The 17689-nt window shown below is 45.3% G+C and overlaps 1 protein-coding gene across 2 annotated transcripts in view; it reads right to left on the reverse strand.

The window, feature by feature from the left end:
• The window catches only part of LIMK2 (LIM domain kinase 2), a 59656-nt gene that overhangs the window by 28272 nt on the left and 13695 nt on the right, over positions 1 to 17689 (reverse strand). Inside the window, exon 1 of one of the 2 annotated variants that reach the window (XM_047827248.1) lies at positions 145 to 596. The exons of the other annotated variant lie outside the window; for it this stretch is intronic. Coding sequence (XP_047683204.1) covers positions 145 to 197 — 53 coding nt within the window. The 5' untranslated portion in view covers positions 198 to 596. Of the gene's footprint in view, positions 1 to 144; positions 597 to 17689 lie in introns of those variants that run through there. 2 annotated transcript variants of the gene reach the window in all.

Here is a 17689-nt window from a genome sequence, read left to right on the forward strand (position 1 = left end):
CTATTCTGCTTGGGAACAGCTTCTACTAGCTTCTGCCTGACAGAACCGATGGTCAAAGGATTAGTGAAATCTGAGGCCTCTGCCCTTCCCTCAGGACCAGGGGCCAGAAGAGGAGATGGAAAAGGGACTCTGAGCCCAACTCACCGAAAGGGGTCTCTGGAGGTGAAGTAAGCCGGTACGGACAAGTAACTCCCCATCTTCTTCCCACACCAGATAAACAAGCTCAGCTGCAAACCCGTCTGGGAGTGCCTCAGGCTGGCTGCAGACGGCCACCATGACAGGCCCAGGGCTCCCGGCACCTCTGGCTGCGGGCGGTCTGCCCAGCGCTCACCTCTCCCTCCGGAGCAGCCGAAGGGGCGTGAGGACTCCGGGCCACTTGCCCCCTGGCAGATTCCCGCAGGGGCTCATGGCTGGGATGGCTCCTCCCCAGTTCTCGGAAGCTCCAGCAGACGCTGGGGACTCCGGGAGAACCACCTCTCTGCAGAGGCTATACACACACACACACACAGACAGGGATTCTTGGGCAGGGGCCGGTGACTAGCTAAGAAAGAAGCGCTGCTGTCAAGTTAGCCTTCTTCTTCGGTCCCTCCCCTGATGAGGGAGGGAGGGAGGAAGAGGAGGGGCTCCTCGCGGAACCGAGGTGTGTGGTTGGAGCAGCTATTAGGAAATAGACCTTGCAGGCAAGGGGTGGAGCTGGGCTGGAGGGAGGCTGCAGACTAGCGCCATAGACAATAACCAGGACTGGCTGAGCGTCCATCCCTGAACTTGGGGAAGGGCAGGGCAAGAGAGAGAGAGCCCATCTGCCCCCAAGTGTCCCTAGCCTGAGGAGTTGCCCAAAGTATAGTAACTCTGCTCGGAGGTGAAGCAAAACAAACATACCAACTCCAGGCCAAGCCACGCCTCCCCTCAAAAGGGGTGGGTGGGGGATGGTCTCTCCGGGTTGGAGAGACAGATCTAGAGACCCAGGTCCAGAGAACTACCCTCTAGGTTTTGTGCTCTGGGCTGGCATCTACTGGGTCCTAGTGTTAGGGTCCCCATTCATCCCTTCCCTCTGCCTGGCCTGAGGACAGCCCCCAGGGCTAGCCAATGGGGGCTGCCATTCCACTTCTGGGCAGAGCTGTGCTGGGAAAGAGGAAACACGGCCTGGAGTGGTCACTGACACCTGACATTTCTCCATGTAGCAAGCACTGTGTAAGCACTCTCTTATTTCTCCGAGATGGGAATTACCTCTATAAACAAGGAGATAGAGGTTGAGAGATTAGCTAACTAACTCAGGCCAAAATACTAGTCAGTGGCAGGGCTGGGATTTAAATGTAGGCCCTTGTGAGAGCTCCAGAGCCAGAGCTCTGAGGCTGGAGCTTATTCTGACTCTTCAAGGGGAAATAGCTCCCTCAAAGCCCTTCTGCAAGTAGGAGACAGCATAGGGACTAGAGCCCAGATCACCTGTCACCCCTTTTTCATTTATTCTTTCATTGCCAGAATGCCATCCATTGGCCTCGGTGGGCAGTGGCACTTTTTCCATTGTGTCCATGGTAACCAAGCTTCTCAAACAGAAAAATGAGGCATGATGGAGGACAAGGCTGGGAGTGCCTGTGGGGATGATGGGCCTTAGTATCTGGAGTGGTGGTCTGGCTGAAGAGCACTGGCTGAGGGGATGACCAAAACATAGCCCACCGTTGGGAAAGCCTCTTGTTCCCCTGAGTGCAGGACTGTGAGGGGAAAAGCAAGGTTGCTAGATTGGGACACATCCAGACCCCACTGCTGGACTTGAGGGAGTGACAGTAGCTTTCTCCCACCAGGCACACATTCCTCTCCACTGAAGTCACCCTATCACCGTGACAGGAAAGTCTGTGGCAAAGGTGGTGGCTGGATTACAAGGGAACCTTTTCCCATTCCTCTATTGATTGGATACACGGGTAACAATGAATGTGATGAAACAGATTGCATTTGCACCCTGTAATAAGCTACCGTTTATTAAACACTTAGTTCCTAGCTCTGTATTAAGAGCTCTGCATCTTTCATCTATCATACTTTAATTGCCAATATATGGGTGTAGATGTTACCCCCATTTACCAGATAAGGAAACTGAGGTTCTGAAGGGTTATATCACTAGTCTGAAGACAAACAGCTAGTAAGTGGTATAGCTGGGTTTCAAAACCAGTAAGTGTAACTTACTGGTCACTTACAGGGTCAGGACACCTTTTCTGTAAAGGGCCAGAGAATAAATATTTTAGGCTTTGCAGGTCTACACAATTATAGATTGTCACAGCTACTCAACTCTGTCACTGCAGTGTGAAAGTGCCTGTATATAAAATGTAAACAAATGGATGTGACTATTTTCCGATAAACCTTTTATGGACAATGAAATTTGAACTTCATGTAATTTTCATGTAACATGAAACACTCTTTTGCTTCCCAACCCTCATTAAAAAATGTAAAAATCAGAGGCCATAGTTTGCCAACCTATGCTCTGCAGTGAAGGCACTCAACCACTCTGTTTACTGCCTCTAATAGTGAAGACCAGCTTTTGACATATGTACAGAACTCAGCCACCTTTATCCACTGCCATACAGATACCACACTCCAGCCCCCAGAAGCAGCCAGCAGGAACAAGCACTGGCCAGGCGCTCACCCTGCACCAAGAACTAACTGCCCACAGCACTCATACATATGAATGAATTTTAACCCACACTAGTCAGTAGTGCTAGGATTTCTCCCTTTTTACAGAGATAGGAATTGAAGCACAGTCTAAACTGCTTGTGTGAGGCTACCCAGCTGTACAAGTGTGAGGTGAAGCCAGGATTCGAACCCAGGCTTTTTAGACTGAGCTCCACCATTGCTATGCTGGAGCCCAGTCTGGGCCCAGAGCCAGACTGTCTGGATTTGAATGTGACAACGAACTGCACGTAAGCCCTTGGCACAGGGTCTGGAACACATTAAGGGTTGATAAATGTGAGCTGCTAATATCATTAAGACTATTGTTACTACCACTATGGGCTAGCTATGTGGCCTTCAGTAAGTTGTTGCCTCTGTCTGGGCCTTGGTTAGGTCTCTAAATAGCTTCCAGCTTCAACATTTGTCAGCCCTATGAAGTTGCAGAGGGCTGCTTGTTTTCCTTTGGTCTCTAGTGGAGTTTAAACCTCTTGAGCAAGCCCGGAGGTGAACAGGATCCCAACCTGGGGGCCACACAGGAGCCACAGAGGAGATGGAGCACAGTGGAAAGGGGAAACACACAGGATACCAAAAGCCCTGTCCAGCTGGAGAGCTAGGAGCTCTCTTTCTCCCAGTGACAGAGCCAACTATTTCTCACCATAATCTATTATGTTCCCTTGTAATTCGATCAGGCAAGAAGGGGGCCCCAAATTAAGTTTGGAACTAGCAAATTATCTTCTAATTGCACCCTCTGATTTCCATCTGATGAACAGAGTGCAGATGGAAGAAAATGCAAGCCACAAAGAGACTGGGGCCAGGGAGCCCATGAGCATAACTCCTCTTGACATTTCACACAGCTCTGCTGTTCCAGCGGCGGCAGGCGCAGTGAGTCGGTGTCTAGGAATGTGAGCAGGAGGCTGCAGGCGTTCTCTGTTCCCCCCACTCTGCTTACAAAGGATTCAGTGGGTGGGTGGGTGTGTGGGGAACTAGTGTGAGGGCTTCTCAATGCCATGAAAACTGCCTCCCCCTCAAAGAGGGGCAGCCTTCTCCCCATGTCAAGAGCTGAAGTGGAAGCCCCTCCTAGGTGGAATCCATGTGACCTCCATAAATCCAGACTTCAGGAGGAACCACTGAAGGACTGATCACCAGATGTGATAAGCTGCTGGCTGCTCAGACCCAAGTGTGTGGTTCCTCAAGGCCAACTTCAAAGGGCCTAAACCACCCAGAACTGGGAGGTGAAAGGTTATACTGGAGACTATACTTCCCCCTCCTGCCCTTGGATACTGGCCTTGCGTGGAAAGCTGCTCTTCTAGGTCCCTAGAGCAGCTGGCAGAGGATTCAACAGCTACAGCTGCCAGAGGCAACTGCAAGGATCCTTGTACTGGCAGTTATGGACAGGATAAGATGGCAGGAGAGGTACTAATCTCCTGCACATTTTACAAGTTGCAAACCTGACCAGAAGCCAAGCAATCTGATTCTTCAGGACCAGCTGAAGGTGGTCTGTGAGAGGCTGGAGGCGACAGCCTTCAAGGCTGGTCGCCCTAAGCAAGCACTCTAGTGAGGAGTGGTGAATCACCCCCGGCAGCTCTGGTCAGATAATCCGAAGTCCAAGGAACTGTGTTGTGTGGGGCCCTCTATTGGCCAGGAGGACTCCAACCAAAAAATGGAACTGCTGGGACTCTACCACTTCTGAACCTTGAAAGGTGAGCATTTCCACTTCCATCTACTGACCATTGTTCCAGCCTCTGCTTCTCTTCTCTGTAGTGCAGAAACACTACAGCAGCCATCATCCTTCTAAAACAGGAGTCCTAGAAATTCCACTGATAGAAATTTTGCCCAGAGAAATATTTGTACGAATGTGCCAGGACATGTGTCTGGCACGATTTAATACTAAAAGATTAGAAACAGTCACGTGTCCATTAATAGGGGTGGGCTAAATATAATTACGCAGGCATACAATAAAATATTATGCAGCTATTAAAAATAATTAGGTAGGGGCGCCTGGGTGGCTCAGTCGGTTAAGTGTCCGACTTCGGCTCAGGTCATGATCTCACAGTTCGTGAGTTCGAGCCCCGCGTCGGGCTCTGTGCTGACAGCTCAGAGCCTGGAGCCTACTTCAGATTCTGTGTCTCCCTCTCTCTCTGCTCCTCCCCTGCTCATGCTCTGTCTCTGTCTCAAAAATAAATAAACATTAAAAAAATTAAAAAAATAATAATACTTAGGTAGACCCTAGGTACTGAAACAGAAGTTGTCCCAGGTAAGGTGTTACGTTAAAAAATCCTATGGGTGGGGCGCCTGGGTGGCGCAGTCGGTTAAGCGTCCGACTTCAGCCAGGTCACGATCTCGCGGTCCGTGAGTTCGAGCCCCACGTCGGGCTCTGGGCTGATGGCTCGGAGCCTGGAGCCTGTTTCCGATTCTGTGTCTCCCTCTCTATCTGCCCCTCCCCCGTTCAGGCTCTGTCTCTCTCTGTCCCAAAAATAAATAAACGTTGAAAAAAAATTTTTTTTAAAAATAAAAAATAAAAAATAAAAAATCCTATGGGAATGCAAGCTGGTGCAGCCACTCTGGAAAACAGTATGGAGGTTCCTCAAAAAACTAAAAATAGAACTACCCTACGAACCAGCAATTGCACTACTAGGCATTTATCCAAAGGATATAGGTGTGCTGTTTTGAAGGGACACGTGCACCCCCATGTTTATAGCAGCACTAGCAACAATAGCCAACGTATGGAAAGAGCCCAAATGTCCATCGATGGATGAATGCATAAAGAAGATGTGGCATATATATACAATAGAGTATTAGTCGGCAATCAAAAAGAATGAAATCTTGCCATTTGCAACTACGTGGATGAAACTGGAGGGTATTATGCTAAGTGAAATTAGTCAATCAGAGAAAGACAAAAATCATATGACTTCACCATATGAGGACTTTAAGAGACAAAACAGATGAACATAAGAGAAGGGAAACAAAAATAATATAAAAACAGGGAGGGGGACAAAACAGAAGAGACTCATAAATATGGAGAACAAACTAAGGGTTACTGGAGGGGTTGTGGGAGGGGGGATGGGCTAAATGGGTAAGGGGCACTAAGGAATCTACTCCTGAAATCACTGGTGTACTACATGCTAGTTTGGATGTAAATTAAAAAAATAATAATAATAAATAAATCCTAGCATCAGAGAGTAAACATAATAATTCCATTGTTTAAAAATTCTATGTGCATAATCCTTAAAGACCATCTGGAAGATTGCACTACTTGGTTATCAGTTTCTCCTTTCAAGTAGTGAGATCTCTCGAAGCAGGGATAAAAACAGTATTAATTTTCTACCCTTTTGATACTGTTTCCATTTTTTCTTATACACTTAATTGCTGCTTTTTAAGGCGATAAATGAATAACAACAAAAAAGAAGCCCCAAGATTTAGAGCAAATGTCTCTTCACACTTTTTTCCCAGTGCTCTTGTCCAAAGGCAAAGCCTGCCTGGGTACACTGCACACAGAACTCCTGGGGCTGTTTCTTCAGCTTCCCTACCAGGGTCATGGCTTTGGCCACCTCCGGCCCCACTCTACTTCCTGACCTGGCCACACAGGCTTTCCCAAACCTTTGCTCTCTTAGCTCTTTCTGTAGCCTCCTGTATCTTCAGGCTGGTGGTTGCCTCCTTTTTCTAGATCCAGCTCCAACAGAGCACTCAATCTCCTTTGGGAAGAGTTCCCTTGATGTGTCCCTAAGCACCACACGCAGGAAGGGCTCTGACCCCATATCTGTCTAGTGCCAGATCCAACGACATGAGGCCCCATACCAGGCTCACCCTTCATCCACAGATGCCCACTAAATAAACATGTAACCCCCCATTATGAGCAACCACAGTACTAGAATGGCGGTGGTAGCTAATGTTTATAAAGCATTTTTAATTTACAGAGGGCTTTTATACTCATCATCCAGTTTAGTCCCTGTGACAACCTCACGAGGAATACCTATAGCACAGACCAGGTAAGGGCAGCCTAGAGGTATTAGGTGATTCATCCAAGGTTACTGCTGGGAAGTACAAGACTGAGATTAAAAGCTACCTTGCTGACCTCAAAACCCATACCTTTTCCTCAACATGAGCCCTAGCAAGGTGTTCAGGAATCCCACCTCTCCAATAGAGGGCCCCAAACTGCTGGGTGTGTTCAATTCCTGTATCTGATTTTTCTAGATTTCCTGCCCACATTCTTACTGTCAGGGTATCATGAAAGAGCTTATCAAATGTCTTAGGGAAATCAAGAGAGGGTCTCACAACTAGCAACCCAGTGAAAATATGAAGTCAAGTCTAATTAGTCATGGCTAATTCACTACTGCTGAATCCTAGTAATCGGCTCCTTTTCTAAGTGCTCACTGTCCACCTATTCCAATATCTGCAAATTTCCACAGAATTCCATCAGAATTTGGTGAAGAAGTCAAGTTAAAAGGATTATGAGTTCACTTTTTCCAGCATCTCTATTTCCTTCTTTTTGAAAACTGAGCCAGTTAGCCATTTCCATCTTTATTTCACTGATAGGTCGTTGGTATATGGCAGGTATGGCTCAAATAACCATTATACTTGGGGTACTGCCCCCATTCGGTTTCTCAAAAGTTACTAATAGAGGTTCTGTTATTATGCCACAAAGATTTTTCATTTCTTTCTTTTTTCAGTATACTGGGAAAGAATTTTCCAGTCTAAAAACTAAACACATTTCATGTGATTGGGTACCCTCATGCATCTTGGGCTTCACATCCTCCCTCCCTAGTTTCAAGTTCATGAGCTGTAAATCAAAGGATTGGACTAAATCTCTAAGGTTCTTTCCAGATTGCCATGACACTTAAGACGAATGCCAAAGATTATCTTTTGCTGGTGTTTGTTAACATGACATCACATTCCAGAAGTTGTGGACACTTAGCTCCCACTCTGCAAAACACTGACTAAGTTCCAGGAGTTAGGCACTGAGGTGGGCTTGTTCACATATGCTTTCATTTAATTCTAAAAACTTTGTGAGGTTGAGGTTGCTATCTCCTTTTCACATACGAGGAGCTAAGGTTCACAATGAAAGCTATTATTCAAGGTCACAGGTCTAGCAATCGGCAGAGCTGGGATTTAACCCAAGTCTTTGGATTTCAGGTCTGAGACAGTAAAGTTGCCTCAAATAACTATTTTACACTTGCTATTTGATTTACAGTGGTATTTCTGAAAATGTGGTTGAAAATGTGGAATAGCAGCATCAGACTCCCGGGGGGAGCTTGTTGAAAATGAAGACTCCTGGACCTTACCCCAAGCCTACATAATAGGAATGGCTGAGACCATGCACAAGAATCTGCATTTTAAACAAGCCCCAGTGTTTCTGATGCACATTGAAGATGGAATCCACCACTTTACTCTTTCCTATGGGCTTTTTTTCCACTTGATTTCATTCTTTTCTCATACTAACCTTGAGAGGCAAGCAGAATAGGTCACTATTACCTCCTGGTTACAAATGAGGAAATGACTTGAAGATAGGCTGTTCACCTTCTTATTCTGGATTGAGAATAATTAAAAATAAATGTTTACAAAATGTCTACATTTTGTAAAGCCTTGGCTCACTGGGGACTTTCACCTTCCTAGTGTTGTTCTTACTCATTTGCAACCCCATAGTAGCTGCCTCTCTTTTTCCTTCAGTGATACTGTAGTGTTACTCAGGGTATGGTGGGAAAAGAGGACTCCAGAATACAGGTCATCACATGAAAAGGCCACCTTTGGGACTGAAACAAAACACAAGGGCTGACATTAGCCAATTTCAGAAACAGCTGATGCTGCTGTAAGAGTCGGGGCTATTGATGGGAGCCCAGTGGAGCATCCTTGGATCTAAGCAGGATCACTACAGAACAGCCTCAGGAAGGTATTGCCAGAAGATGACCAACAGAGAGAAAAAAAATTACCCTCAAATCTGGCCTAAGGTACTTGGGAGATTTTTCCTGGTAATGGTGACAAATGTGGAGAAAGAGAATTTGCTAGCACTCCTCCAAATACTGCCCAAGGGAAGGGGGGATTCCAGCCCTTGGAGGAAAAATACAAAGCAAATTAGCACAGTGGACTGCCACAGTGCAGAAGGCATGCCATAACTTGACCTTTGATAGATTTCAGCTTTGGAATGACACTTACGGACAGAGGTCTTACTCCATGCTCCCATTTCAGAAGAAAAGCTCTTGCAGAATACTGTAGAGCAAAGAGATGGTGAAGATGCATACTGAAAGGGCTTATCCATGTGTCCAAAGAGAAAGGTGGTCATTTGACAAAAACATCATTCGCCTAACAAACACTGAGCACCCATTGCATTCTGGGCACTCTGCTAAGCTCTGGGATACCAAGATGAACTAGATATGGCTTCAGACTTGAAGAATTTCATACTCTAAGAGTGTATGTGTAAACATACACTTAGATGTGTAAACTTAGATGTGTAAACAAATATTGACAGGACTATAACTGAGGTATGAGAATAACAAAGAGGAAGAAAGTCTCCTATGTTTGGTGGGGAAGGTTCAGGGTGGATTTGGCTAGGCTCCTCCACAGAGGATGAGGTGTATCAGTTGAATCTGAAGGTTGATTACCAGGCAGACAAGAGGAATTCCAGCCTGAAGAAACAATACGTGCAAGTGCACTGAGGGAGAAGAGTATGGTCCGTAAGCTGCAGTGCAGGGCACATGTGAAGGGTGATCAAGAGGAGGCTGGGATGGTGGGAGAGGGCAAGGGCAGATCACCAAGCGCCAGGTCTGCTAGGTGAAAGAGTCATCCACAGGCAGTGAAGAGTTATCAGAGGTATTTAAGTAAGCAGAGATTCTCAATTAATGGAACATAAAGCCTCAGACACCAAAGAGGGTGCTGGTTTTTAGTTGCCAATTAGTCTCCTTGAATGCGCATTTTTATCTCAGGTCTACAGCTGGCTGCACTTATGTCCATATGAAGTCTGCTGGCTAAGTGTTCACTAACGGCAGACCATGGCTTCATTCTCAGGCAACATCTCTACTGAGCTGGTCATTTTAACAACTGAGATTTGCCTGTATGGGCTGTAAGCACATAAGAGCGAAGTTGTAACCTCTTGTAAATAATCATCTACTGTTGCTATGTGATACAACTGAATGTCCAACCTTCGGTGTCTAATGCTATGTTTACATATTCTTCTCCTGGCCACAATGGGAAAAAAAACACTTTGGATATCTTAACAAATCTGTAGGTAATGCCAGGAAAAGAGCCCTGGCCTGAAAAGAGAAAAACTGAAAATGTGACTTGGCTAAAAACAGACTTGCTGTGTGATCTGAGGCAAGCCATTAAACCTCTCTGGGCTTTAATTTCTTCCTCTGTAAAAGGAAGGAGTTAAGTAAGCAAAAAATTCCACACACAGGCGGTCAATACTGAAGAGAGACATGAGGAAGGGGTTGTAGTCAGAGAAAGGTTGACTGGTTCACCATCTAGAGACCTCTCCAAGGCTAGCATTTTCTGGCTGAATGATCCTACTTCAATGAAGCCTTGTTTTTTTGGCTTCTGAGGTCCGGAAACAGGGCTTCATAGCACCTGGAGAGGTACAGACATTCTAGGATGCCTCTAACCATTTATCAATCCCACGGTCCATTTACGAGTTGACACTTTAACTTAGAATACCCACATTCCCCATACAAGTACTACCTTTAGACCCTTCCTGTTATCAAGATGCCCAAGAAGCTGAATTAGGCATCAGAAGGTTGTTTTGTGAGTATGGACTTAAAGAGAGATGAGCAGCCATAGAGAGAAATTTCATTCTGGTACTGGCAAGCCAGCCAAATCAGCCCTGTCTATAACAAAGAACTCCCTTCTGGTGACCAAATCCAAATTAAATATTTTTATCTGGACATACTACTAATTTTGCCTCACTGATTTTTCACTTTCTGTTTCACTGCTGGCCACTCATTATTCTTCTGGGCTTTAAACTATTTTTTTCAGGGGCGCCTGGGTGGCTCAGTCGGTTGGGCGTCCAACTTCGGCTCAGGTCATGATCTCGCGGTCTGTGAGTTCGAGCCCCGCGTCGGGCTCTGTGCTGACCGCTCAGAGCCTGGAGCCTGTTTCAGATTCTGTGTCTCCCTCTCTCTCTGACCTTCCCCCGTTCATGCTCTGTCTCTCTCTGTCTCAAAAATGAATAAATGCTAAAAAAAATTTAAAAAAAAACCTTTTTTTCAAGTATTTATTAATGTTTATTTTTGACAGAGAGAAAGGAAGAGAGAGAGAGAGAGAACAAGTGAGCGGGGAAGGGGCAGGGAGCGGCGTTGGGGGGGGACAGAGGATCTGAAGCGGGTTCCACACCGTCAGCACAGAGCCAGATGTGGGGCTCAAACTCATGAACTGCGAGATCATGACTTGAGCCAAAGTTGGATGCTTAACCACCTGAGCCACCCAAGTGCCCCTCAAGTTTTAATTTAAATTCTAGTTAGCACATAGTGTAGTATTTGTTTCAGGAGTAGAATTTAGTGATTCATCACTTACATACAACACCCAGTGCTCACAACAAATGCCTTCCTTAATGCCCATCACCCATTTAGCCCATCCCCCCACCCACCTCCCCTCCAGCAACCCTCAGTTTGTTCTCTATAGTTAAGAGTCTCATCATTTGCCTTCCTCTCTGTTATTTTCTTGCTTCCCCTATATTCATTTGTTTCTTAAATTTCACGAGTGAAATCATAGTATTTGTTTTTCTCTGACCTACTTATTTCACTTAGCATAATATACTCTAGCTTTATCCACATGGTTGCAAATGGCAAGATTTCATTCTTTTGATAGCCGAGTAACATTCCATTGTGTATATACCACAACTTCTTTATCCATTCATCAGTCGATGACATTTGGGTTCTTTCCATAATTTGGCTACTATTGATACTGCCGCTGTAAACATCAGGGTGCATATGCTCCTCCAAATCAGTACTTTTGTATACTTAGGGTAAATACCTAGTAGTGTAATTGCTGGGTCATAGGGTAGTTCTATTTTTAACTTTTTGAGGAACCTCCATACTGTTTTCCAGAGTGGCTGCCCCAGTTTAGTACAATATATTTTTTTAAGTATTAATTTATTTTTGAGAGAGAGAGAGAAAGAGAGAGAGACAGACAGACAGAGAGAGACAGAGTGTGAGTTGGGGAGGGGCAGACAGAGAGGGAGACACAGTCCACAGCAGGCTCTAGGCTCTGAGTTATCAGCACAGAGCCTGATGCAGGGCTTGAACTCACAAACCATAGGATCATGACCTGAGCTGAAGTTGGATGCCTAACCAGCTGAGCCACCAAGGCACCCTGAATAAAATAATTTTTAATTGAAAAAAAAATTAATTACTTCTTCAGACATATAACAATCACCAATTCACATATTATTCTGCTCTGGGAGACATTTGGCTCCCTAGTAGCTAATAATAAATGGCTAATACTCATGAGTGCTCACTGCACGTGAAGCCCTGTTCTTACCCAATACTACACAGGACTTCATTTTTTACCCCTCAAAATAATATTAGGAACTAGACAAAAGGTTAGTATCTTCGTTTTACAGATGAGGAAATGAAGCCCAAAAAGGGTAAGTAACTTGCCCAATGTACACAAGCAATAAATGACAGAATCAGGATTCGAACCCAAGCAATCTGGTTCTTGAGTCTGTGCTCTTAACTACCACATGATACTGTTCCTATTACATGTAGATCTGACTAGTTTAACCCCCCAGAGGACAAACTTCATTTCCAACTTCTTGGGGAATCACCAACCTATTCACCCCCTCCCTGCCCCAAATCACCCATAAGTAAAAGATATTATGTAAATATTCCATTTTTTCCACTCTAAACTTAACGTACATCTTTAGCTAATATCATCTTTCAAAGATTTATAAAATTTAAAAAATAAAAAAACTTACAATTAGAACTGAAACTTGTCAGATTTCAATTCATAATTAGTTTCGTCTAGAGTAGTTGGGCTCTTTCTTCCCTCTACTGCCTTTCTCTTCACAATTTGTTCCTGTCTGGCTGGTACCTACAAAGAAGCACAGCTCAAGACCTGCTGCTGAACAGGATTCCTGGGTCATCATCTCTGGCTCCTTTGGGGGCAGAAGACAAAGCTTTAACTTCTCACTTCAACATCGCAGGCAACTTTCCAAAACAACCCAATGTCTAGAACCAATTCCTCTCTGCCACTTACAGTAACTGCAGACACAGTGGCTGCTAAGGAAAGGATGTGGGGAAGAGGAAGGGCAGGGAAAGGCCTTGCTTACATCATGTCTCTTGGCCACCCTGGCAACTCATTCAACAAATATCCCTCACATGCCAATGATGTGCTCAGTGGTGACACAATGAAGGGCAAAATGTCCCATGGTCCGTGATCAGGTTATACTTACAGAATATTAGAGGTCTCAGGATGTTATTAAGGAGATGATCAAATGAATAAACGTAAAATTAAAACCACAAAAAAAAGCATCAAAGGGAAGGTCTATGAAAGCATAAAACAGGGGGTCATGACCTATTCTATAACTATTTCTTTGAGACATTCAGGTAAAGATCTGAAGGATGAGCAAGAGTTAATTAGGCCAAAAGAGAGTGAGGGGGCATTCCAGGCAGAGAGAACAGTGGGAACAGGAGGCTGTCAGAAGGAAGCGGGGTGTGTTTTGGATCCTGTGAGGAGGAGCAGTGAGACTGAAGTAGAGTGAGCAGGAGGCTATGGGGAGAGGCCAGGCCACAAGGGGCTCTGTAGGCCACATTAGGGACTGGTTTTTATCCAAGAGCACTGCAAAATCATGGATGCATATAAGGATGGAGAGATGACAGTGTGACGTGCTCAGATTTTTTTTTTAAGGTCACTCATTCTGGCCGCTCTGTGGAGAATGGATTGGGTGGTGCAAGTGACTATGAAGTTAGAAGGCTACTTTAGTCACCCAGGTGAGAGACAATAATAGCCTGGAATAGGGTGGTGGTAGGAGAAATGGAAAGAAATGGACGCATTCAAAATATAACCTGGAGATAAAACTGACAGGTGTGGATATTGGGGATGAGAGAGAAGAGGTATCAAGAAGCACTTCCAGGTTCTGGCTTAGGCAGTGGGGTGGATGGTCATGCCATTCAATGAGACAGGTTATACTGAAGAGAAGCTAATTTGGGGAGGAAGAATGAAAGTCCAGCTGGATCTGGGATGCCTGGAAGACATTCAAATGGGCAGGAGAGGTTCACAGTAGGATAGACAGGACAAGAGCCCAGTGGAAAGGTTTGGATTGTAGATACAAACTTTGGAGTCATCAGTGTGTGGAGGAAGCCATGGGTGTGGGTGAGATTGCCTAGGGAGAAACAGAGAGTGTGCCTGGAGGAACAGCAACATTTCAGAGTTAAATAGAGGATAAGTAAACTGGAATGACCAGAAAAGGGGGCGGGGGGGGGGGGAGCAGGAGAGTATGGAATGTCATGGAAGTCGAGGGAAGAGAATGTTTCAAGAGTGACAAAAATACTGACATAATAATAAATGCTAACATCTATTAAGTCCTAATTATGGCCAGGCACTGTGCTAAGGGCTTTGAATACATGATCAAATTTAATGCTGCACAACAACCTTTTCAGGTGGGAAGCATTTTACTTCCCCTTTTATAGATGAGGAAACTGTGGAAAGAAACTCAAGGTCAGCTGACTCAAGAGAAACTGAGATGGAAACTCAAACAGGTTGACTCCAAAATCTTGTTCACTTTTCTCTACTAACCTCTAGTGTAACTTGGAAGGTCATACAAGATGAAGACTGAACAGCGGCCAGTGGATGGACTGATGTGGCTGTCCCCTGGAAAGTTACTAAGGGAACACTGTTTCAGGGGAATGAGAATAGAAGTCACATTAGAGCCCACTATTAGGACTGCTCCACATTATTACCGTTTTTCAGCTGAGGGAGCCAGTTAGGAGACCAGGCCAGTATGTTAAATCTGTATCCCCAACAGCATCTAATTTGGTGCCTTTGATATAGCAAATGATGCTCAAAATTATACGTGAACTGGTAACGTAAGCAGCACAAAATTCCCATGTGCTGCTCACTGCTAACCCTTCACATTACACCATCCTCATGTTTTCAGAGTGCTTTCTTTTGTGAGATCCTGACCTGAGCTGAAATCAAGAGTCAGATGCTTAACCAACTGAGCCACTCAGGTGCCCCTCAGAGTGCCTTCTTATCCATTACCTCCTTGATCCTCACAACAAGTTCATGAGGTGGATTACTTTTACTATATCTCATAGATGAGGAATTGAAGTTCACAGTGGCAAAGGAACTTGCCCACAGTTACAGCCAGCCTGGCTCAGCTAAGACCCAAATTCAGCTCTTCCGACTCTAAGTCTACTATTCTTTCTGGGGAGTCCTAGTGGAGAGAAGACCCTCTTCAGAGTCAGGGAGACCTGAGTTCAAATGTTAGCTCTGGGTGACCCTGAGCAAGTTCCTCTACCTTTCTGGACCTTCCTGTTTTTGTGTAAAATGCAGTTGTAGAGTTACTGTGAGGGTTGAATCAGATAATCTAAGTGAAATTCTCAATACAATGCTTAATAAATATCTGTCTTCCATTACTGGCTCCACCCTACCCCTCTTCATCTCTGCCCCAGACAGCAGCTGTGGGGCTTCTCTGGGATCTTAGTTCTCTCTTCCCAAAGAACAGAGCAGTATTAAGGCATGCTGAAGGTAACATACTGCTGCTATATACTAGAAGTCCCACTCCGTGTTCACGCTGGAGTTGTTTGTGGGGGCAGGGGAAGGCCCAGCTGTTTGTCCTCTGTCAGGCAAGCCCTAGTCCGTTTAACTGCCAGCCTTAATGAGTTGCTGGCTGGCCCTTTCCTTAGAGATAAAGTAGACAAATAAGCCAACTAGAATCAAAGGCTTGGGTCAGTAAATGCGGCAGCAACATCAACATTACAACAGCAGATGGCAGGGTTGCTCCACGGACTCCCCCAGCAGGAGCCAGAGACCCAGGAGAAATGTATCGGCACTTTTGTTGACATTTGAGAGTTCATAAAGCTTTTGAATCAATACCCTTCAGTGTTATCTGACACCACCTGTGTGTGGCAAGCAGGGTGAGTGTTTTTACTCTGAAGCTACAGAAGAGGAAACTGAGCCTCAGGGAGGTTAAACAATCTGACCATATTCAGGAACGTAAAGAGATTCATTCTTGTAAGCAAGGAGTCAGAACACCTGGGTTCAAATCTCAGCTATGCTACTTACTAGCTCTATGACTGTGAGCAAGTAACTTTCATTTCCCTATTTGTAAAATATGTATGACCAGTACTACAGTTATTAGGTTGTTATAAGAATTAAGTTAGATGATACAAATGTGAAATGCTTAGGACAGTGTCTGGCACATAGTAAACACTCAAAAAATGGTAGTTCTTACTATAATTATGATGCACCATGCTTGTTTAGATGGGGGTGTAGGTAAGAAAATGAGCATGGCTTGCAGCATCACAGAGGATTACCCTGTCGTCACCCAGCCCATTACACCACAGTCTCTGGTGGCTACGTGTAAATTTCTTCACCGGCCTTTCCTGGAATCACAAATTTAGCGGAAATGGTCTGTTGCCTGATGAAGTGACAACAGCTTTCTATCTGTATTATTCCTTTTCCAGAACATAGGCATTAGAAATCACTTCTCAAGGGGAGCCTGGGTGGTTCAGTTGGTTGAGCGACTGACTTCAGCTCAGGTCATGATCTCGTAGTTTGTGAGTTCGAGCTCCGCGTCGGGTTCTGTGCTGATAGCTCAGAGCCTGTGGCCTACTTCAGATTCTGTGTCTCCCCCTCTCTCTACCCCTCCCCTGCTCACGCTCTGTGTCTCTCTGTGTCTCAACAATAAATGTTAAAAATAACATAACATAACATAACATAACATAAAAAAAGAAATCCCTTCTCAAAAGAGAAAGCTCAGAGTCTGTTCATGATCCCAAGAAAGGAGGCCTTGAAGAGTTCCCAGGAGCCTTCAGGATGGTGGGTTTTTCCTTCTGACAATGCTATTAGGAACCAGGTCAAGTCAGAGAGTCCCAAGTAAGGACAATAAAGACTAATTAATAGAGGCAGTTTTTCCTCTTCCCACAACCCCTCCTCCTTGGCTAAACACTTCTGATGAGGGTGAAAGGACAATCATCAGAAAGCTTGTCAAGGTTCTTAGGTTTGCCAACATGCCAAGTCATTATACAACATGCCAGCTCCATACTTGACCTCAGCTAAAAACAACATGTAGTCTGGCTGTTTTCCTGGCCTCCCCCATGGAGAGGGAAGCCAGTTTCAGAGAGCTTCAGAGAGAATGGCCCCAACTCTAGAACCAATGGCATTGCCAGGGGTACACAGAGTCCAAATAGGCCTGTTGGGAAGGGTGAAGAGAGGAAGCAGGAGGGCTGGTCAGCCAAGTATCCAGGGATCAGAAGGATCCTGGCCAGGCACCCAACTGTACCAGCACAGTTACAGACTAGGCTACTTCCAGGAGGTTTGTCAGCTGGCCTCTGCTGTACAGTCCCAAGTTCCAGCCTTCAGTGGCTTCCTATTGTCCGGGGCACCTGAGAATCTGGCGGAAGGCTATCAGAGATAGGATTACGGATGTGGCTGCAGATGCGGGGGATGGGGTAATGTAAGGAGAAGGAGAAGGGAGGAGAGTTTGGGCCACACCCCAGTAATTTCTTCATTGAATATCCAGCTCCACCCTGTGACTAGGAAAACAAAGGTGTGGGGGAAAGGGAAAAGAAAAGTCATTTCCTTTATTGTAACTAACTCAACTGGGTAAGAACAAGGCTGGAAGGGAATCACGAAAAATGAATTTCTTTGGGTAGCATGGAGGGAGGGTCCTATTTTCAGCAGACCTGTGCCCAGACACTCTGAATTCATCAGAGAATCACAGATGAGCTAGGATGAAAGAAAATTTCAAAGACCATTCAGGCTGATGCCTCATGGTCCTTACAACCAGGTTATTTCTGGGGTCAAACAAATACAGTCCTTCTCAGCCCTGAAGATCTTCCTCCAAACTGGACAAAAGTCAGTTGGCTCCAAAGAAGCCAGTCTCTCC

Source organism: Prionailurus viverrinus, chromosome D3 (assembly GCF_022837055.1).
Source record: "Prionailurus viverrinus isolate Anna chromosome D3, UM_Priviv_1.0, whole genome shotgun sequence".
In the NCBI taxonomy this organism is placed as follows: domain Eukaryota; kingdom Metazoa; phylum Chordata; class Mammalia; order Carnivora; family Felidae; genus Prionailurus; species Prionailurus viverrinus.